The sequence below is a fragment of the Stigmatopora nigra genome, chromosome 14, assembly GCF_051989575.1.
Source record: "Stigmatopora nigra isolate UIUO_SnigA chromosome 14, RoL_Snig_1.1, whole genome shotgun sequence".
In the NCBI taxonomy this organism is placed as follows: domain Eukaryota; kingdom Metazoa; phylum Chordata; class Actinopteri; order Syngnathiformes; family Syngnathidae; genus Stigmatopora; species Stigmatopora nigra.
In genome coordinates this window covers 7,848,020-7,871,978 of record NC_135521.1, presented here as the reverse complement: position 1 = coordinate 7,871,978, position 23,959 = coordinate 7,848,020, and the positions used below count along the sequence as shown (strand labels likewise).

The 23,959-nt window shown below is 37.8% G+C and overlaps 1 protein-coding gene across 2 annotated transcripts in view; it reads left to right on the top strand.

The window, feature by feature from the left end:
- The window catches only part of fstl5 (follistatin-like 5), a 57,799-nt gene that overhangs the window by 12,323 nt on the left and 21,517 nt on the right, over positions 1 to 23,959 (top strand). The window contains exons 3-7 of one of the 2 annotated variants that reach the window (XM_077732591.1): positions 1,778 to 1,808; positions 7,994 to 8,242; positions 16,824 to 17,014; positions 17,775 to 17,895; positions 22,198 to 22,364. In XM_077732591.1, the coding sequence (XP_077588717.1) occupies positions 1,778 to 1,808; positions 7,994 to 8,242; positions 16,824 to 17,014; positions 17,775 to 17,895; positions 22,198 to 22,364 (759 nt within the window). The remainder of the gene's footprint in view (positions 1 to 1,777; positions 1,809 to 7,993; positions 8,243 to 16,823; positions 17,015 to 17,774; positions 17,896 to 22,197; positions 22,365 to 23,959) is intronic. The other variant, XM_077732590.1, reaches the window with a different exon arrangement.

Below are 23,959 nucleotides of genomic sequence, written 5' to 3'. Positions count from 1 at the left end.
ATATATATATATATATATATATATATATATATATATATATATATATATATATATATATATATATATATATATATATATATATATATATATATATATATATATATATATATATATATATATGTATGTATATGTATATATATATATATATGTATATGTATATATATATATATATATATATGTATATATATATATATATATATATATATATATATATATATATATATATATATATATATATATATATATATATATATATATATATATATATATATATATATATATATATATATATATATATATATATATATATATATATATATATATATATATATATATATATATATATATATATATATATATATATATATATATATATATATATATATATATATATATATATATATATATATATATATATATATATATATATATATATATATATATATATATATATATATATATATATATATATATATATATATATATATATATATATATATATATATATATATATATATATATATATATATATATATATATATATATATATATATATATATATATATATATATATATATATATATATATATATATATATATATATATATATATATATATATATAGTGATGCAAGACTTAACATTACATGCTAAATAAAGTGAATTTCACATATCAATTGGAAAGACTTGTATTTTCTCAAAACATAAATGAATGGCAAATATATCTTTGCTAATTGTGTGGAATTGGGGCCTAATTAATGCTATCACATTGTATCATCTTTGAAGCAAATTGAATCCTAATGTACAATCAATTGTATCAGATTTGGATAGAAGCGCACCATATTTGGAGGGTTCTAATGCCAGCTGGAAAGGCATGAATCACCATCTTATCATTTCCTGTTAATCTTAGAGTGAATCATATTGCTTACCATTGAGGAAGGGATCCCGTATTGAAAAGGGATGAATGGAATTAATATATTTAATATCATATCACAATCAGAATGAATGCTCTCTTATTGTATGTGGAATGCAAATCATTAATTGCCGTGAATCGTATCTACTTGGAATGAGTCATTTTTCTTGCAGTCTGTGCATTTGTGTTTCCCATTTTCCTTTTTTCAGCAAGCATTCAGCTGTAGCTGTTCATTATTGACCTGTTGCATAATGCATTTTGTTCTTCCTAACACCTAACCATCCAGCCAGGCTGGAAATTTCTGGCCAGAAACAAGAACAAGTGTTGCAAAAATCAAATATTTATGACGAATTCTTCCAAATTCATGCATCATGCTGCTGGAGATGTAGCAAACTGTGTTTTTCTGCAACAGTAAATGCACTACTACTTCTCTTTTGCCACTCGTCTACGACCGACTTATGAGCAGACAATTTATTCCGTGGTGTGAAAACAAATGCCGGCTGTTGAGCTGTTAACGTAATTGTTTACTTTACGCTTTATTTTTATTTGGACATTTTGGATTTGATTTTGGTGACTGAAAGGAGAAAATGGCATGATGGAATCAGTCTCAAAAGCCCAAAAATAGGACCATGCAACATTTATACATAGGGTTACTACATATTTGCTCTAGCTTGTAACTTTGTTGATGCTTATTCATTGCAATATATATAGAAACAAATATGAGAGATATTTGTTTCTTGGAAATTTAATTTGGAAAGGCCTAGGGTGCCCTTGGTATTTAAAAAAAAAGTGCAGAGACCTTAATGAAAATAACAGTATGGCTATCAGTCTCATTCAACAATTGATTTTTTTTCTTTAACCCACAGGATGGAATCCCTGACAACCCAAAAATGAGGGGTAAGTTTTCCTTTGTGATTCACTCATTGTTTCAACTGTCTCACAAAACATATGACAAGTTATGACTCCCTGCAAAGGCTCTACTTAATGAAGCACAGTGTACAATATGTAGCAGATTGACACTTAACAAACACAACTAAGTACGTAATGTTATGTGTTGCTGATCAGAAGGTAACACTGTTGAAAAAATGTGTTATGTAAATTGTTTAAGGACAGTTTTAGAATATAATTTAGAAGATATGTCTCTTCTTGTCTGCCTTGATGCCCTAGCTCGATTTAATTAATGGAAAATCTTAAAAGCGCATACACATTATGTATGCGTGTCTTTAATTAGCAAAGAGAGCCTCCCATAGGAAATCATGTAAATCCACTCATCCAAAGCTCATAAAACCTTTATTAAATGTACAGGCAAGTATTAAGTAGTTAACCACCGTATAATATCGCTAAATACAAACGGAATGCGATGAAACTAGTCAACCTTAAAAGAAATCCAGTGCATGTTCCTGCTAATAAGTAAAAATCAACTCAGACTAAATAGTCAAGCACGTGACTGAAATCGTATCAGAAAGAAAAATGTACCATCACAATCCAACTTTTTATTTTATTTATTCTTTTAATTTAAACCTACTGACAGGGAATTGCACGAGCATAAAAAGTAGTTAAACAAAAGTACAGAAAGTACTTCAAATGACACCAAAATTATCCTTTCTCAACCGGACGTCACCAAGGTCGTGGCGGTAATTGCGGACGCTGCATTAGCATAACACACCCGGAGGGGAGGTCTCGCTCTAGCCTGTTTTCACCAACTCGTCTGCCGCCCCACCATTGACGAGAATGTCATAAATTATTCTGAGTTCACCCCGAGCACTGTCACTAGCTTCTGATGACCAGAAATGTGAGGTCAATTGAGTCTTAATGCCTCACTTTTATGAGCGGTGTCCGCCTCTTTGCAAGGATTTTCAAAGTAGACTAAGACACCACTGAAGACAATAAAATCACATGTACATACATTAAAGAAAAGCTCTGAAGAAAGGCTTTGAGTGGCTAGACAAACAACCTTACACAAAGATTGTCTCTATTTAATAAAGGAACCAAGAGGGTCCTACAAAAAAAATTCACGAGACAAGCAACAAGTGAGAGAGGCAAGCAAAGGAGATGTTATTAGAGAATGTGTCCTATGGGGCCACAATTAGACGCTATTAAGATGTACGTGTCTTTGGACATATTGGTCACATTGATCGGAACCCACACGATCGCGGACATTTCCGTATTAGCCATGTACAATCTCCAATTACGCCCCCGCGGCCTTGTAAGGCATGAATTTGCTTCTTTTCATTCCAAATTGCTACTTGTACTCGACCTGAAAAGCGGCAGCTTTCGAGTGCATCACTGAAAAGGTATTGATTACATCTATCCACACAATGTGGTGTGCAATTTTACTTTGACAGATGCAGTGGGCATATGTAACATATTATATGATGGTTTTTATTTAGTGATTTATTTTAACAACGACTTATATGTTTCTGGTATGCCTTGCCGGTATATGCAAACAGGTGTTCCCATAATTGGACAGTGATTTTTACAAAGGTTAGCATTAGTTTAACTGACTATTTGTCATCCCAGGTCAGAGTATGTGTTGTGGTATTTAGTACAATATGGACATTGATGTACATGATAGAATGAATGGCAGCCATTGAGTTCAATTTTAAATTTGTTTTAGAAATATTCATATTTCTTACCTATTTGTTTTGAATTTTTTATCCAATATTTTTTTTTAAATCTCAAAAGGGTTTATTTAAAAAAATGTTTAGATTTTATTTCAAAGTGTCCTTTTTTTGTTTAATTGCACACTTCAAATCACATGCAGACAACACTCAATACTACAATTAGATCCCCAATGAGAGCTGCAAAATATTGTTTTTCAGGCCATGTTGAAAATATTTAAGGAAAACAAATGTGAAAATGTGCAAGATTGGGTTAAATTGTATAGACAAAATATTGCACTGGAGAGTCCTATTTTAGGCCATCTGTACTGTTTGTCTTTTATCAGCTCGTGACGTCACACCATGGCGGGTTAGTTGTTGGGAAGGTAGACAGATGGATGGATGACGGACGGACGACTGGATGGATAGATAGCGAGCCAGCCTCGGGTTGATCTGCCAGGCTAAATACTGCCTGTAAACTAATGAGTCAGGCTTTTGTGGCTAGCGCTCGGCGTGGGGACTCCCAATTAACGAGAACACTGGCAAGCGTTTACTGATTTTTGGGAAGCTTGTGTATGTTGCCCAAGCCTCTTTTGTCACTGTGCCTGACAAAATAGGAATAGGAGCTTGTCAGCTGTCTTCATTCATTTTACTCCAAAACTTGCTGTATTGCATTGAATGTCATATGTGAGTAATTCTTCTGTGTCACATAAGGCTTTTATTTGTCATTTTATTTTTTCTTTGGGTTGAATATTCCGGGATTTCAATACAATATTTTAAAATGATCATTATTAATGAATTCACTTTACGCTTATCCACACAAGGGTCATTGAGGGTGCTGGATCCCATCCCAGCTAAACCCGATTCGGTACCCAGCCAATTGCCGTGCACATTCTAACCACCATGATTATCAATTCAATCAATTTATTTTATTTGTATATACAATCACTTTTAAAAAAATATTTCAACAGTTGACATTTTTATTACTTTGTGCACTTTTCATTTAATGTTTTTCTTTTCTTGCTGTTTTTTTCCCCTAATACTGTTTAAAATCTCTAGATTTGATGAATGTCATCACTTCTGCAAAAGCAGACAACAATGCAAGCAGTTGAAGCCAGTCAAAGCCGGCATTTAAAAGAAAAGACAACTGCTAAACCGCTGCTGAGCCACAGCGTTTATTAGTCATACAAGAAAATAATGCTGCAACAATTACGCACCCCATTAATGTGTTTTTCTCCTGTTTGTCCAATCTGCCATTTAAATTGCGTTAATGATTTGCTACGACTTTTATGGAATGAAGCATATTTGTATAATGCTGCACGCATTTGCAGGATAATCTCATTAAACTTTTTTTTTTAAACACGAAGGCATTTAGTCTAATTGGAAAAATGAACTGATAAAACAAATGAATGAGTCACATTAATGGCCTCCAGCATACATAAATAGCGAATATTACAGTAGTAAAATATCCTCAAAAGGTTGCTGTTTTAATAAGCTGAAAATCCTAATCAGCAAAGTTCCAAGAAGGAACACCTTGAGATATGTCCATTTGCAGGTAATGGCTCATTAAAATTCATTGGCCTTGTTTCTTTTTTTTAATGTTAGGGTGTTAAGGAGATAGAGATAGATATATGTAGGGAGCTAAATATTGGGACTTTTTAAAGTGGTTTGATATACTGATGAGAATGAAATGGCGTATTTTTCAAATAACTGTCCATTATTCATTTCTTTCATTCTTTCTTTTGTTGACAACACTTTTTACTCCGTGTGCATAAACTACACTGTTTACAAAACCAACAACTGATTCGCACCAGAAAAAAAGTCAAGCTCCATTATTGCCTTACATTGACTCCACTTTTTTGCTATCAAAAAAAATAAACAACCCACCTCAGTGAGGTGGAAATCATCAATGTTTCAAAGGGGAGCAAGTTTGAGGCGTTCCTGTGAAAGGATGGAGAAAGCTCTTACGCCTCAAATAGCTTCTCATAAAATCTTCATGACTTGTTTATGCCAGCAGGAGCTCAAGTGTTGTCACCGTCACCGGCACAGCAATTAGCAGAGGGAGGGTCGGCAAAATGGTTTGTGGGGGGAGGGGTTGACAAGGGCTGGCGTTTACATTTTCAACCACGGTTTGACAGAAAAGGCATCGTCTGCCTTTACAGTGTCGAAACAGATCTTTCCGTCTTACGTTTGATGGCAATGTGGAGCCGTGCGGGTTATGTGGTGGCGGGGTAGAAACAAACCCGCGGCCGTCGGTGTCTTTAATGAAACCCATGCATACATTAGCACTTGGGCTTTGCATGACAACAGGTGTGCTAAAAATACACGCACTGTGCACCCCAGCTGAGACTTGCACAACAGTCGCTGTCATAGTATTCTCCTTTGAGTAAAGGCGTGTAATGGACTTTTCAACTCATCTGTCTATTTTTCAGTACGCCAATCATATTTTACTGATTATTGTTTTGGGTGGATTTTGGTTAGTTTTATTTAGTTGTGTGTTGTAAGTATTAGATTGTACATGTTTTGTTAGAAATGGAAATGTTGCATAAGATGTTACTACTAATGTCAACCAATCCCCAGACATCTGCATTATCTAGTTCCTATGGAACCAGAACGAGACCAAAACTGGTTATAAGAACTGTGAGGTGGAAACATCTGGGTGACTCCCGATACAACACAATTTGCAATAGAAGGGTCACCATAATGATTTTCTTACAAGATTGCAATATCACAATTAATGATACCAAGAATCAGGAAATCAATATACGATTTTCTGGGATACAACAATACTAAGAAAGAAAAAAACAAATGAAATCATTTTTTTTGCACTGTCACTGTTCGGTCCAAACCATTTGTCTTTGTCACCGACGAGGAAAATATTCCAGAGCAACATTTCAATACAGCAACACTATATCATTGAAATATATTGATTGTTGGAAAGACCATATCGACAACCAACTGGCATACAAAGTACACCACCATAATGTTACCACTTCTAACAGGAACTGCAAAATGTCTGCAAGTATGAAAATGGCCTGTGACAAACCAGGGAAACGCTTACACTTATACTGAAATGCAATAATGCAGTGTTGTGATCTAGGTAAAATCTGCATTTACTACATAAAAATGTAATTTTCCTAACCCATGAAAAAAACAACAACAACCGTCAATCATGACAAGGACGTGAATAAATGCAGCTCTTGTGTAATATCTTGTTCGTTAATCTTAGACCAAACGAAGGAAAATAATGTGCCATGGGAAAACAAACATCTTTCTGATGTCGTCTGACGAGCAAACAGTCGTACGAGCGCGGCGTTGACAAATGAGGGCGCCCTTCAATGACCCCGCCCGTGGCGCAAGATACCGGCCTCGAATGTGCAACACACATTTGTCGAATAATCATTATGCCGGAGAGCCGCCGGGAATTAATAAAGTGGCAAATTGACTGTCTCCATTCAGGTCACAGCATGTGTGTGCATGGGTGTGTTTGGAAAGAATATGTCAGAGGTTTTAAATTGGTTTGTTTATGCCACTATGCATAGCCTGGAATTGAAGATTGCCCAGTTAAAAGTAGGCGGATAAGTATTGTTCATTAAAAAAAAATGTGATGCCAACTAAATTTGTATTGTTTTGCCATTATTCAATGTTGCAATTGGAACTTTTTTGGTACAGCATCATGTCCATGTGAGACCTGATGCAGGTTTGATCATTGCATTGATCAATCAAAAAGAAAACACTGTCAATTGCCCTGTGAGGGTCCTAAAATGGTGACCATGTCCCAAGATGCAAATGACTGCACTTGAGTAAATCTAAATGTAGCTAAAAAAATGTGGCATTCAAATTTTAATGTCATTTTCCAATTCATAGTTATTCTATTCAAATAATGCATTAAGGAATGTTTTATTAAGCAATTCTGGTGAGGTTAAGTGACAGGCAAAAAGGCTTATGCCTACTATGTGACCATCCTATGTTAACTTTTCAAAGCAAAACCTGATTTGTACGAGTCCACATTATTTTTTTAGGGATTATTTTCTAGTGTACGGAATGAAACTGGTACAAAGCTGCTCAAATATTAAATCGTTTAAAAGGGGAAGGACTTTTACTTTCCAAAAGGACAGAACAACACCAAATGTTAAATAATTCAGGACGTTTCGTGTGGGGATTTTATTCGTGTTTTGTCCAATGCTTCCATCGAACTCTGACTTATCTGAAATTTACCAGACAAAATGTAGTACATCTGCCATAAAGTAAACAGTGGGAATTTTTTCAGAGAGATTTGTTTTCCTTTATTGATGAACACGAAAACAATAAGTCCATGTATTTATTTTTATTTTGAGTCAATTTTACTCTGAATCAATACCAGTAGGGGATTGAATGATATGAATGAAAGTCGTGATGAACAAAATATCATCTGTTATCCTGTGGGTAGCTATATAAATCATTGTTTAACATTTAACTGTTCTCTCCCTTGAATGTTTCAAGGTTTGATAGACCATCACAGTGACCCGCATCCATGCGGACGAAAATACTGCGGCCTGGGCCGTCGCTGCACAGTCAACCAGCAGACAGGCCAAGGGCAGTGTAACTGCATAGACCGCTGCAAACCTCACTACAAGCCCGTATGTGGCTCTGACGGAAAACTCTACCCCAACCACTGTGAGCTGCACCGCGCTTCTTGCTCTGAACGTCAGAGGATTTCCATCGTTCACAGCGAAGAGTGTTTCTACAAAGGTAGGAACCAGTGACCTTTACTGAAAGATACATTGGATTCGATGAATGTTCATATGCAATGAAAAATAATCTTTAATATACTCTGTCTGGGTAGCCTTTCAGACTGGATTATAGCCGAATTTGAATGAATGCCGACACAAATATGTTTGCCAAAAACAGTTCTGAGCAAAAAAGTATTTGCTTTCGTCTGAGCCCACACCGACTTTGTGGTTTTGAAACTAATACTGTGTTTTGGGCACGGGGAAAAAAGTAAGAAAAAAAAGCATGAACGAATGGATATTGGTCCACTTCAAATTGATTTTTTACGCCTACTAGTGATAAACTGTAATTGGTGGGAGGAAACATAATGGAAAGAGGAAAAACTTAGTGAAGTGGCACAATTTGAAAAAAAAGAGTTCAAAAGTCATACAAAACTAGTTTTTAAATCATTTGAACAAGGTTTGGCATTTGCAACAAGTCTTTTAAAATATGTAGGTTATACTATTCAAATAAGTTTTCAAAGAAGAACAGAACAACAGACATCTACTTTGGATCTAGAACTGATCAACAGCCAAACGCCGACTGTCTCTGTTTATTTGGCAGCCTCCCAATTGTAATTAGTGGCTTGCCGTCTAATCTCCGTTACTGTTGGAAGTAGCTTCCAATTCTGGAATGCAGGCGGTGAAAAGTGCACACTCTGGGCATTGCTGACTTATGGACTGGATAAAACGGCAACGCTCCAGTAAAGTTGATGATGTGATTTCACACGCCGCTCAAAGACATTTTATTGGGCTTGCTGAAACAACACATTACGCGATGACTCTTAACTGCGCTTAAAGTAGGAAGAGACGGTAAATTGAGAAATTGCATTTCTAACTTTAGATCAGCACATTGCCAAGGGTCTCAGTTTGAACCCAAGCTAAAAGAACAAAATGACTGTCAATCAATCGGAAAGTCATGTGATACCCGCCAAGGAAATGATAATTATATGCACGCAAAAATGTGTCATATTTGAGTAGTGGAGAATGCAAATTCTAAGCTTAGGCCGAAGGTTTCTATCCCTGCGTCTTAAGAATATTCACAACATGAAAAATCCACAGGCCCCTCACAGCAAACAGCGTTTTGGTACAAATGCTCCCAATGCTTCAAACTCATTCTCCTTTTTCATAAAGATATGACAGTGACCATATGAATAAATCATCATGTTTTAATTCACAATGAGGCAGGCGTGCTTTGCCTATATAATGAATAACTAACTGTCGCATGTATTCCCAAAGATAGAAAGCACAAAAAAAATTATGCATGTACCAAGACATTTGTATGGGATTTTAATATTCGCAGTTCCCCTATGGCATTTTACTTGGCCTGCAATTCGAAAGACATGCATAAATACATATGGAGAGGCATCAACAAACTATATGAGTGGAATCAAAGATGGACTATTATGGTTGGAAGGATGGAGTATTTCAGTTCTTGATGCAAAAAGTGGAGCAAGAACTACTGTTGCACAATCTCAGGTTGACTTTAGTTGCAGGCTAAAAGAAAGATAAACTTCAGTTGAGCAACTGTAATTAGTCTAAAGGGGATGTGATAAGGTTCTGTCACTTTTCAAGCAATCTACATATTTGCATGTGGCTTTAAGTCCAAATCACCTTAACTAAGGATATGCCGGTACAGAATACCAATCTGATACCATGGCAACAAGAAAAACTATAATTCTAATGTAAAGCATAAGGTTCTCCTACGGGCAGTATTTATTTCTGCATCCTTAAGCTTTTATTTTGTAGCCTATGATTCATTCACGGCCACATTTAAGTCCAACTATAAAAACAAATGTTTTTCTGGATTTTTCAGAGAGGGGAAAAAAAATGTTGATTTGAATGTAAAGGACTGTGCAGATAATTGCATTGTTAAATATAAATGATGTAGATTTTGGTCCACAGTCAAGTTAAGTCAAGCAAATAGGAGCCCTGAACAAACAAAGGGAGAGACCAATTTCTGTTTAGTCTCTGGTAGCATATATATGAAAACAAATGCATCAAAAAGAACACACCGTGCATCTTCACAACAACGGCTCTGTAAGAAGCAATTAAGATCTTTCCAGAAACGTGTTGCTTCAAACTCCCAAGCCTAGTTACCCACAAACAAGAAGCCAAGGCCCCTGGAGAGCCTCCACCATAACAACGCATATGTTTGTCCGTCCCAGTGGAGACAGAAGGACGACTTGCCCTCTATAAATGAAATCGCTAAGCATAAGCTCCCTCGTGCCCTAAGTTTAAAACAATTGTAAAACAGCCATTATTCATCAACATAAACATAAAATATTTTGCGACTGTGGGGTGCTCCGGAAATGTTACAAATATTGAGAGAATCTCGTGCATCTGTTTATTAGAATGTGTTTCACAAATAAGGGAATCCTTAATTTATTGCCACATCTACATTACATTAAAATGGATATAAGGCTTTATGCTGCCACTTCATCGTAACTCCCCATTTATGTGTTCATTTTAAGAGAGGTGGCACAGCGCAACATAAAGTATCTAAAATAGCCTCACTGCATCCATACATATTACGTACCATAAAGAAATGATAAATAAAAATATAACGACTTCCTCGTAATATTGCGCTTTTATTGTGGACGTCCTTTTTTGGCCCGATTACTCGGTTTTAATAAACTGATAAATCAGGTTGAAAACAAAACCTACTTTTTGCCAGCATTCATTCCTCACAGTGCGCTGAGAGACAGGTGCCATGGGAATGTTTACCTTTTTGTAAGATTCTTCTTCTTCTCTTCTCTTTGTTTGAATTAATATTTCATCTTGGGTGCATTCAGCATCGATCCGACAAGGCTGTGATATGCAGTCGCTGGCAAAAGAAAACACAAGCATTAAAAATCATTTACACTTTACATCTCAATTTGACAAGCCTGTAATCTTATTTGCTTGCAGTCTAATGCAGGTCAGATACATAACGCATGTTTTTTGGTGATCAATAGGCTTATTTATAGCACATGTGGTTCTGGATCGACCCTTATTGACTTGAATGTTCATTAGGGGGGCGGAATGGGCCCATTATTTCTCACGCCGAGCCCAAACAATCGTATGACAAATTGGCCGATTAAGCGTCCCGGATGTTTGTTCCCTTCCAAAGTGAGAGACGTTGGTGTGCTGAATGCATCGAAATTTATTCCAGAGTACTCATTAATGGGCCGGAAGATCTTAATTAACTTTACTGGCACTATTTGAGTCAGCTTTAACTGCCAAACTTAAGGGTGTATTCATGACAGGAGAGGCCATAGTTTGCTATTGGTCCTGACCAAACACAATGGACTTTTTTCTGGTTTGGTGCTCTTCCTTTAAATACGGATTAAAACAATCATAGGGTTACAGCACCACAAACTTTTGGGGATTAGTCCAGATTAAAGTGTATGTGGGAATACAGCCTAAATGACAGGGTGCCTCCCAGCCGCTTCTCCTAAACTAGTTTCGAGTACTTAAGTGCGCAGTTGCTCATCTCGTTGTTACCACGCACTTGAGGAGGTGGAGTTCAGAGTTTTTGATTGGGTCAGCGTCTCGTGGGCGTCTTTTCATATCAAAGCTACTATGAATAGTCCAATCCACGCGGTCGCCATCGCAACCCTCTTTGTTCTAATAGTATAAAGAAGTTGATGCTGTATAATTAAGATGTACTAGGAAACTTGACAATGACTTTTTCTTTTTCAATATGTCTCAACATATTGGCCATTGGAACTTTTTAAGAACTCCCCACATAGAATAATTCTAATTGCCACGGCGACCATGTGGAAAGACAAATGACTTTGTGGTCAGTGCACTAGCATTGGTAATGTTATATAAAAAATTGCTTAAAATGTAATTAGTTTGAGCTATACTCTACATTAAATTTGCTTTGGGTTACACACTACAATTAATCCATGTATTATATTTCCCAATATACTAAACAATTTGGGCATGGTAATATACATTTCTTTCATCATGATTAAAGTCATTTTAAAAGCGCATGAATACAAAACATACATATGTATTATTTATTTAGAAATACCATGCTTGTTAGACTATAAACCAGTACCTTTCTCTGCGTTTTGAACCTTTGCACGCAGCATTGTCAAAGGTAATAATTATGTTTGGCTAATTTAATATGTGGTCATATCAATATAAACAATCATATTGATCCATAAATTCTATGTATTTTCATAACCGGCTACGCGTTCTTTCTCAGAATAAGTCGGATTTGTTTTGGGGCTTTTTAAGAACAATTCTCAGGAAAAATCCCCACCAAAATCCTAGTGGTGTTAGTTAATCCATTGCTGTCAGCAGCATTGATCAAAAAGCCCAGGTTGACCTGCATACTAAAAAGCTGAATTAAGCCATCATGTTGCTATTTTGTCTAACATTGTATTCTTAAAAGATGACTCATATTTGATGAGGTCACACATTTTCACTCTTGCAAGGAAACGGCATCGTTTGCACAGGCCTCCAAGTGGAACAGAATAGCGAGAAGGATAAATGCCTGCTAGCTAGATGGTATACAGCTGATGTATCCAGGTCAACAGGACGGCAAAATATTAGAAGTGCAGAAAGCACATTCATTGGTGTTGCCGGATGAATGGTGGGAAATCGAAATGTTTGCTGATGTATGGAGTCATCTAGCGTATTGGCAGCCGGCGCGGCTGCGTCCTCCTTCTACTTGGCAGCGGGAGGACGACAAAGTCAGTTATCTACGAGCTGCCTTCGACCAAGAAAGCAAGATGTTGAGTCTCTGAGGACTTGGCCTTGGAACAAAGACGCCTTAAATGAATACAGTGACCCAAATTTCCATAATTAACATACAAATTAGTGATACATTTCCATCCCTTACAGTGTTCACTCCTATAATGTCACGCCAAACGTGATTCCTATTTTGTATTCGCAATTATTCTCACTATTGGAGGAAATACAGTAACCTTTTTTTCCTAAAAGGGTGACATTGTCATATTTAACCTTTTCCTGCACAGATTATGATTGTCATTTTACCCTATAAGAAACCTAAATATTATTATATCATTATACTTGGGGAAATATGATAGCCCATCTCACAAAAAAAAACTCAGTGGTGATAAAATGAATGAACAAAAGCATAGCTGCAAGAGACAGCGACACTTCCTTTTAGAATCACCTTTTTGTCAAGTTGACGGCTTTAGGAGCCAATCGATGGAGGCTGAGGAGAATGCCACATGAGCTTCAGTCAATCTATAGGATTACATCACTAAAGTCCAATGGATTGGGATGATGATGACACTCTGAGAGCAAGCGAGTGTGTGCGCGCGCATTCACCTGCTGCTGATCTCAGAGAGGATTATCAGATGACCAAATGAAATGTCGTATTTAGAGGTCCACCAGTGTGGCATATTCCAAGACCAGTTCAATTTTTAATTGTATATCTGCCAATGGACTGTCTTTAAAAATACATTTAAAAATGTTTGCTTCTACGGTTATCTACTTTATGTAAAAGGCCAATAGTGTAGTTTCAATAATGCATATCCAAATGATAGCAGAAACAAAGTATTTGTATGTGAGCATCTTTTTTTTTTTGCAAAGCTTTCCCTCAGCCACTTTGAAGGATGCAATGAATAACCTAGTGGCTACATTGCGTAAACATCATTGACTTGCCTCACTTGTCTAGCTCAGTAAGTGAACCTTATTAAGTCTTTAAATCAACATGGTGACCATGCGGCAGAACGTCCCAGGAATAATACCACATCCCCTGCCGAGCAGCTCGGGAGTTGTTATTCGTGGCGCAAGCAACTCGAACTTCAGTGACTTTTGCTTTCTGTTCCTTCAAGTGCCAATAAAGATTATTTAAAGTCATCAACACGTGGCCATCTTTGATAGGGTCTGAGTTGCTTTACGAGGCGAAACAGTAAAATCCAGAGTGAAAGATGCGGCTTGGGCCAATAAGGTAGTGAACACAGGGGAATTTAGATGGCGGAATAAAGTTCAGTCGTCAGTTTGACACTCGCTTACTCACGATTAATGCTACCAATAGAGGTGAGTGGGAAGATTTACTTTTTGGATAAAATACTCGGCCGAGTAGTTTTACTGCAATTTTATGTGACTATTGTTGCAGTGGCGTGAAAACATTGTGGGAAAGTTTTGCAAAGCAAATCTCCCCACATGGAAAATTCATATTTTTGCATCCACTTTTCCAGCCGGCTGTACAACCTATGAGCCTCAACCGTTCCACCACACTCCAACTACCGAACATTACAAAAAATGATGTAATGCAGGTTCTCTTTCAATTGAACTTGTAACTACTAGTAACTCCTGTTACTACGTTTATTGGTTCGCAGTTGCGCCAACAATAAAAACGTCATTATTTATTTGTCTTAAGAAAAAGCAAAGACGCAGCAGACGAGTTGCGAGCTGTATATCTACCCGAGGCCTAGGCTGCCACCCTTCCTGCCGCTCCGATCATCCATCAGCAACTTGACAACCATGCCGGCCCCGAGCACAGGTCACTGATAGCAATCTTAAAGGGCAAGCGCATACCGCCACACCTAAGCTCAGATGAAACCCTAGCGTGACGACACACATTTAAACTTTACGCCAAAAGCTTCAGCCTTTTCTGTTTAAGAGATCAATAACAATAACAAGGTCAATGCTTTATATTCCTAAAAAAAAACATATTTAAGACTGAAAAATAGGGATGTTTTACTATGCCTTGGCAAATTTCAGTAGTTTTCTGGTCACCACCATACTCATGAATTTTGTGGCATTTTTGGGTCACATCCTTGGCAGCTCATTGGCCACCGTGGACGCTGGACGTCCAATCCAGTTTGACTCACAGGAGTGACTGAATGAATTTGCCCGTTCCAGTCTAGCATTGACAGAAAGACTAAATGAATGTCTATTATACTAAATAGAAGGCAGTTAGTTATATTTTGATCACTATTCATTTTAGGTGAATAAAAAGTCAACAAGAAATGCCCTAAAATCATCAGAAAATGATCCAAAATACATCAGAAACGACTCCATAATCCTACAACTTGAGCAGAACCTCAACCCATAAGTACCATCAAATTAATAAGGGAGTGACCCAAAATTAACTCACTGCCCATTTAGTTTAATTTATTTAAATGGAGACAACCGGCTTCAAATGTTCATGTTAGATTTTGTTTAACACAATTGGCATAAAAAACATCTACAGCTATGTCACGTCAAGAGACATTCGACAATTTATACATTCACAATACGAAAAAGAAAAAAAACATTTGTTTGTGGAAACTGTACGTCTGAGATGGCGTGCATGCGTGTCAAACTGTGTTTGGTCGCATCCTGACGGCCTTGACCTTCACGCCCCAAAGGGCTGCCTGGCAGCTATTTATCTTTTATTCATTGTGCCATTTGCGAGGCAGCCAGCTTGTCTGCTGCTGATGCTTGTCAAGAGAGTCAAAACATTCCTGTCATGGGCAAGCCATCCTGAGACTCATTTCATTCATTTCATAACACGGAGCTTAAATGAGCAGTCAAAAACCTGGTGACACTGTAAAAACAGCTCTGCTCATTAACACTTGAACCATCAGCTACCTCCGCCTGAACATATTTGATCAGATCCCAGTTTGAATTGAAACTATAATCAGATGACCTTTTTTATGGATGCTAAAAATAGCAACGCAATGAGTTGTTTGTTCAGATATTTTGGTGGAACAAATTTGACATTTGCAGATTAACCAATGAAGGAAATATCAGTAAAACATATACCTTTGACATATAGTACCTTTAGTTAATAACATGGCCCAACTATAAAATATGGTTTAGAGCCATATCAATAAGTTGCCAAAAGCATTAACCCCAACTGAATCTGACAAATGACTGCATATATTTTTTTTACTCGGCTCCACTGCATTGTAATTACACAGCCAATGCCTCTATGGCATATCACCACTGACATAGTGTTCATTGTGACAGCAGCAGACAGAAATCTTGTCAGAAGAAATGACCCACGACCACGCTGTGACCCTCCACACGCCAGTGATGTTGGAGTCTATACTGATAGCTTGTAAAGCCAACACCTCCAAACAAGCATCTCTTTCTATGTCTACCGCGTCTCTACTCCCTTCATTACAAGTTCAGTTGACCCCAGAGTCTTTCAGATCAGACTCATAGAAAAAAAAGATTAAATCCATCTTGACTAGGACGTCTGGTAGCCATCATCGAATGACCCCCAGTGAAATTGGTTTTAGAACTCTATCAATCTTAACCCTAGTCATAATTTATACATATTCATTCATTTCCCATTCCGCAAAATCACACGGGGGTCATGGGCATACTGGCGCCTATCCTATTCAACAATGAGCAGTAGGTGGGGGACACTATGAAATGGTTTCCAACCGATTACAGGGCAAATGGAGACAAACTTATTTTGTGCTGCATAAATGATTTAGAATAATGTTGAAATACAATTGTTAAAATTTGGAAAAAAAGGGATTATGCTTTGTTAACCCATCTTTAGTAGGTTTTAAGATAGAGTATACAAAACTATATAATCAAGACATCCCTATTAGTCTGCTTTAAAGCTAAAATGTTATCTTTTTTGCTGCTTTCAGGTGATAGCTGCAGACTAAGCGACTACAGGCGTCTCAAGACCAAAGTCTTGGAGGCATATGACAGAAAGCACATTGAGACAAAGAGGATTCGGGAGGACAACACGGCCACCAGAAAGCAGCTTGTTGATGCCATGTTCCTAAATTTCGATGTTGACAGCAATGGACATGTATCAATGGGCGAACTTTCGAAGGTAAGTAAAAAGCATTTTATCTGTTTAGACTTGATGCTGCTACTTATTATTTTCTTTGACGGGAGAAAAAAATAACTTGCGAAAAGATCTTGAATTTTTAGAATAATTCCAAGATAAGATATTGACCTTTTTTCCATCTTTTGGGGGTAGGGAATGGGTCAGAACATCCACTCAGATCCCTTTTTAAACAATCTGAAAGGAGTTCAACGTGCCTTAATCGTCTGCCAGCTTTGACATCTGTTTATAATATTATTAACATATTTTTACATGTTTTTGCATACACAAACTGTGCCTCATAACAGCATGTGAGGGGAAAATGCGTGTTAAGGCAGGTGTAAATGGAGGGTGTTTTTTTTTGCCACGTGACTTTGAAGACACCTTTGACAAGCCTGTTTCATGTTTTTTTTAGTTATTATTATTATTATTTTTATTCAATCTCAAAATGAGATTAAGTACCACAAAGATGTGTCTTGGGATCACAGATTCACAGCGGGAAATGTCTGTTAAATTGCAGGGAGAAAAAAAATTGTCACAATCATTTGCTTGTTCAATTGAGACAGTTTCTTTTGTGGGCTTCTGGGTTTAATATACTGTCCACATACATAACATGTATAATTATTATGATTGTTGTTGTTCTAAATTTTAAGTTGTGTATGTGTTTATTTTAAATCAGGATTTTCATAGACCCCTGTTATGTTCACTTTTACCCATGGCCATAAGTCTCATCATAAAGGTTTTATTCTGCCGTCTCTTTTGCAAGGTATCTAAGCACCGAGGTCTGTCCAAGGACGTTGGCGAGTGTTCGCTGTTGGATCTGCTAAAGTACAATGACCTAGACGATGACCGGCAGCTTACCAAGGAAGAATTCTACACCGCCTTTGGTAGGATGGACGCACGTTTCCATGATTACCATGGCAAACTCATCAATTCTTAGAATGTGACGGGGATGTCTCAACAAATTGCTACTTGATGGGGATGTATTTAGCACTCAACTCACTGGTTTACATTAACAACAATAGACATCCAATTCATTTGAACTGAGACAGGTTCCAGCAATCATTTTCTGTCAGAGTATCCCGAGTCAAATGAATTGCACGTCTACTGTTGTTAATTGAACCTAGTGATTGAAGACATTGGGTACTCCAGTTACATGGTGCAGGATTTAAGAATCAAACACAAAGCTATTTTTGACTGGATGGCGTTCAGTCGTGATGCCGGTCATTTACAATGTCAGCTCCGTGCATCGGTTACGTACAATGCCCATTCGTCATAATATCAGTTACCAAGTCAGGGAGCTACAACTTTAGTTACTTCTCATTTCCATCAAAGCCTATCGGATTTGGTCCAGCGGGGACAGGCAGATCAAAGCCGAGCAAGTTTGAGAGCCTGGTATTTGCCAAAAAGAAAGCAGGTCACGCAACAACAAGTCATTAAGTCGACACAGGTGCTCGGTGAAGGCAAACACGCGTGAGCCACTTTTACATGCTCTTTGTTGCCCCTCCACCTCATTTCTATCGTCATAGCTTTGATACCTCCTTTTCCCATCTGACATTTTGCAGCCAGGCTTGATATCTTCTGACGGGATCTCCTCTGACATTTGGCTGGTGTGACACATTTAATCGCTCTAGATTCCCTACTGCCACTTTCATTTTTTTTCCAAAGTTCAAAGTAGCAGGTCTAGACGTCTGTATTAGAAAAGCATTTAGGGATCAAACTGCAAATAAAATTTAGGAAAACTATTTTGCATTTAAGATGCTGCTTCTTCACACATAAGACGCTGTAGATTTATGAAGGTGCCCCATCAATTTTAGGAAAAATTTAGCATTTTTGAAGGTGACTTAGAGTTCTGGAAACACGGTACATCTGTAACATTCGTAGACATGAGCTAACATGCTTTTTGAAGTGATGAAAGTTCACACAGAGAAATACGCAGTAGAGAACAACAATAATTTCATAGCACCAATGCGGCAGTGGTAGAAGATAACCTTTATAACGGCCACTCCTTATCCCTCTGTTGTCTTATTACCATCATGCATTCGCCATGTTGCCTGGAGTCCTCAGCAGTAAAGGAAATAAGATGTATTTGTACTCTAGAATATCCGAATACATGTCTAATGCAGTCAGAGAAACACGTACATCCAGTTTAATTTTTAAAAAATCCACACGCAATAGAGTCTGTCTACCCAACCTGCTTAGTATAATTAAGCAGCACAAAAAAAAAGAATGGGCCAATGCAGAATTCAATTAATGCTTGCCAGTTAAATTTCCAACAATGGCTGAGTCATTTAGTTGCTATCTTTTAAAAAAATGAAAAAAGCAGTGTACTCAGTAGAGAAATAAAACGACAAAAGAGTATCAAAGTCAGACTTTTGCATCGACTGAAGAATATCTGCTTTAGCTTCAGGTGTCTTTTTTTTCTTCCATTAAAGCAGCTCAGCGTAGGGAACTCTTAGACTCAATATACTCCTCAAAACAAAAACAAAACAGCCCCAATAAATCATAAACATGTGGGCAAGTCTTGGTGTATTTGTTTGGTAGAGGGACTCCAAATCAAATGCACAATATCAGGCGAGAAGACAAAAGGGAGTGCTTGTGTTTCCAACTAGTTTCTATCTTTGTCAGACAAGTGACATCAAAAACACAATTCCGTTTTTCTTCTTCTGGGAACGAAAAAACTCTCGCGAATCAACTGAACCATCCGAGATCAGAGAAACCTTTCCTTTCTGATCTCGGAGTCTTTTTTTCAATCCCCGCCTGCACGGCGAAGTGAGGAAAAAGGCTTTTATCTGCACTCCGAGGCGTCAAACTCCAAGCGTTTGTGGGTAGCTTTGCTTGTTAATAATGGACCTGCCTATTAAAGCCACGGGGCGGCCGGTCGAAGTCGAGTGTTTGGGGATCCAGCGACAAGGTATGGGGAAAAGAAGTGCCTTAAGCAAGCACTCTGTAATTTGTCTTCATGTCGTAAACCCCCGCGGTAATTTTTATTGTCGCTGGTGCTACCCAGGCCTTCAGTCCTAGTCCTTAATTGCTTATTGCAAGTTGGTCTTCCAAGGTTGATCCTTCCTCGGGGAGGTCGAGTCAGTACCGTCAGAAATCATAAGGAAGGGCCAATTACGCGCCTGATAAATATCAAATGAAAAGTGTAAAACTTGTTTGATCCTCACTCAAAAGACTCATAATCAATTAATCACAGATTCTGTTTTTTTAAAACCTATAGGCTCCCACCCACCCTACTAGGGCTACGCTGTAATTGTAGTTTGGGATGTCCCCAATCCGATCACGTGATTCTGATCACATCATTTTCAGAGGATTAGGAAAAAAAAAGAGGTTATTAAAATGATGATTCATATACTTATTTTAAAAAAAAGACACTATGAACACTACTTACTGACTGATAGCTAATGACAGTTCTTGAATATAATATACACCTTTAAAAAATTGACAAGTATACTTGTCAATGTTAATGAAAGCCAAGGTTTTTTTCCCTTTTTTTTTCTTTTTCTTCAATAAATCTTGCACAGCCAACGACAACACACCCAATTAAATTGAGTGCCTGGGAAAATCATATTGTACCTCAAGTTCTGATCACTACCGAGTTCCTGTAGTGACTGCAGTGTGTTTATTTACAGATTAGGCATGTGGAAAGAGCACGAGGAGTTATACTTCTCGTCTCTTAACTCATATGCTTCGTCAGGGAGAAGTCAGTACCAGAAAAAACTTCCCCTATGATAAGTTTGCCTGGCACCTTTCCTCAGGGGATCAGCAGCAAATGGAGTTTGTAGCTTGCATCCTATCCAAAAAGTGTTAGGCGACAAGATTGGATGGTTAGGGGACGACATTACGAGAACGAGATTTTGGATCAGCTGATCCAGCAGCTCGACAAGCCTGGCTTTACTGAGATTCAGTGCCGAAGGGGAGAGGCGGAGAATAGACTGGCCGGAGTTTGTATGGCGACAGATGCAATTTCCTCGTGTCTTTAACGTCTAAATCTGAGGGAATGTCTCATGCATTTTGCTTCCCCACGCCATCATGCGAGCTGAAAAAAAATCCCAAAAGGCTTTTGGAAGGGAACCAATTAGACTCGAGATTGCAGTGGAAAAAACATGTGTCAGGAATGTTTGGAGGAAGTTTACTTTTCGTACCATTGCGTCCAAAATTACAAAAACTTGTCTTCCTCACTTAGAATATTTGGTGCAAAGTTTCTGTAAATGAACACAGAAATATTATTTCATTCTTGTTAAAAGATGGGCCTGTCACTGACACGGGTAGATGTCCAATTCATTTGAATGCAATTGACAATGCTGGACATTCAAATCCATTTTGACTGAGAGGAGGAACAAATGCGGGAGCACATTGATAACCCATCAGAATACAAAGTATCAGGCTATGTCGCTCTGGCGATATATTCTCACACACCTACTGTGGGCTCGTGGAATTATTATCATTGAATCATTACAACCATAGGCATGACCATGACCATGAAATCCAACTATTTCAGTTTATAGAGACTAGGAAGGGGTTTGGAGCAGTAGGCGTTAATAATCTTCTAATTTTGCTGTGATCCCAGAGGTGATTTGGTCAGCCGAGTGTAAGCTTAACAGCGTCCGCTGTGGGCCTTAACATTTTCTCTGCACTCTGCTCCGATTGGCTAGTTTGGCTCTTACAGGTTGGCTGAGGTCCCCAACACAGCCAAGGTGAGGAAGGAAATGCGCAGAGTCTTAAGCGCTTTGGATTTTCCGCCTTCAGGAGCACAACTAATGGAGTCCATTTTGAAGAAAAAGATTATAGAGGGCTCTTTCTGAGACACAGCGCTACATAACACAACTGACTTCACTGGGCTCTCCATGCAATGAATTCTTCATCACATGTCAAGCCAGATATCATTATTATAGTTTTCTCAGTTTAGGAGTTAGCTCTAACAACGGCTTGATGAGCGATTGGCCCATATGCATGATTTTCAAGATTAGCCTTGGTCCAAGTATTCTTACTGATAATAACCTTCTTCAAACATAAGATCAAACCAATATTGTTGTATCTGTAGTACCTTAGCAACTAACTTTGTATTCATTGGTAATTATTTTTTCTGCCAATATTGGTGGAGTATTTTGACTTCCCAACTGAAAACATGAAACAGCCATAAAAATCCAAGACAGAATGAGTGACTATGTACCTCTGGTCAACAGATGTGTTCCAGCTGGATATCCCGGACAACCAGAGAGTGACAGTGAAGACGGTGACAGTGGGTCAGAGCGCAGTGCTCATCTGTGCCATTACGGGCCAGCACCGCCCACCCATCCTGTGGAAGAGGAACAATCAGCATGTCAATGCTTTGAACCTGGATGACATCAACGTAAGTCTGATATCAAAAACATAGAAAGGTGTGCTATTGAAATTGAATTGCTATTCAAGCGTATAAAGAAATAAAATGCCAGTTCTGTGCAGTATGAATTTTTGGAGATCTAATCTCCAACCACTGATCGTGCTACCCAAATTGGCCATTAGTTTACTACAAGTAGATGTCCAATTCATCGAGACAGAGTAATAAAAGATGAATAAAATACACATTAAGCTTTATACCATAATTATTGGTAGATCCTCAAAAACAGGTGACTTGGACTCACACACAAAAATATATGATCAAAACATCCCCAGTTTTGTCCTTTGGGGCACCTTGTGATCCGGTCATTGCTTTCCATTTAGACCTGTACAATAATCCAGCATGTTTTTAGTTCTTCTGCCCCTCTTAGATGGCCGGGAGGGATTTGAGGGCTTGGAAAAGAAAATGACGGTAGATACCATGGGGCTTTAAAGCAACAACACAATGTTGCACTGTATGTGAGTAAGTGTACGCCTCAGGGAGTTCAGTGTGGAGGAGATACCAGAGACCACGACCTCTTTTTCTTTCATTTCCATGGCGCATGTGTGTGATGTATAATACAGTCACCAGTGTCGCAGTAGATAAAGGGAGGCCCAGCGAAGCCACCGATGTAAAACATTAAATCTTGATGACCCATCAAATGAGTAGCCCAGCTGTCCGCAGTCATCCTGCGACTCTCCATGAAGCAGTCAGGCATTTAAACGCTCCATTTTTCACCCAAAAAAAGAGAAAAAAAGTTCTAGACGTGACAAAAAGGGAGACGTCAAGACAGATTATTTCTCCATGCAGCTCTGAGGGATTTACGTGAGTGGAGAAAGTAAGAAGGTGCAAGAAATTTGCAGAGGCTGCCGAACTTGGAAAAGAAAAGAAATACTTTCTGTATGAGTTACAACAAATATACTAAATGAAAAGTTGTGAAAAATACTACACAGCTAAGTGTACTGGAAGTAATTGCTAATGCGTCCAAATTAAATTTAAAGGGGAGTAATTGTGGAAAATTGACTTTTTAATGGCTTGTTTACAAACACAAAAGGGGGCCTACCTATCATGTGTGAAATTACACAACAGTGGTTGACACTTATTAAAAAAATAGGAACCATTTCCCAACTGTAACATGTACATTATACCTCCCACCCCATGTAAATGAATCTGTGCCACAGAAGTTTTAAATTCCAAAGAATCTTAACTATATAAAACTCAGTTGTGAAAACCCAGTGGCAAATATGTAATTTTTAGGCAAAAACAAAGCGCCAATGATCAACTCACCAAATGCCATTGATGCCGCTAGGTGTCCAATTTCTTCCAACTTGGAGGGCATACTGTGAATGAAAGAATACATGCATTTTGGTGCCATGAAGTACATTTCATAAAGCATTACTCTAGAAATAGAAATTGAAAATATTTAATCTACTTGTGATAAACTCATCAGTGGTAGGGTGCATCATGACCAAAGGATGATTGAACTCCTATTTTTTTTTAACACATTGGCTGCCATTGATGGTGATATTTCGAATCCATTTGAACTGACCCATTCAAGGGAATTCACCCAAATGAGCACCAAGACAAGA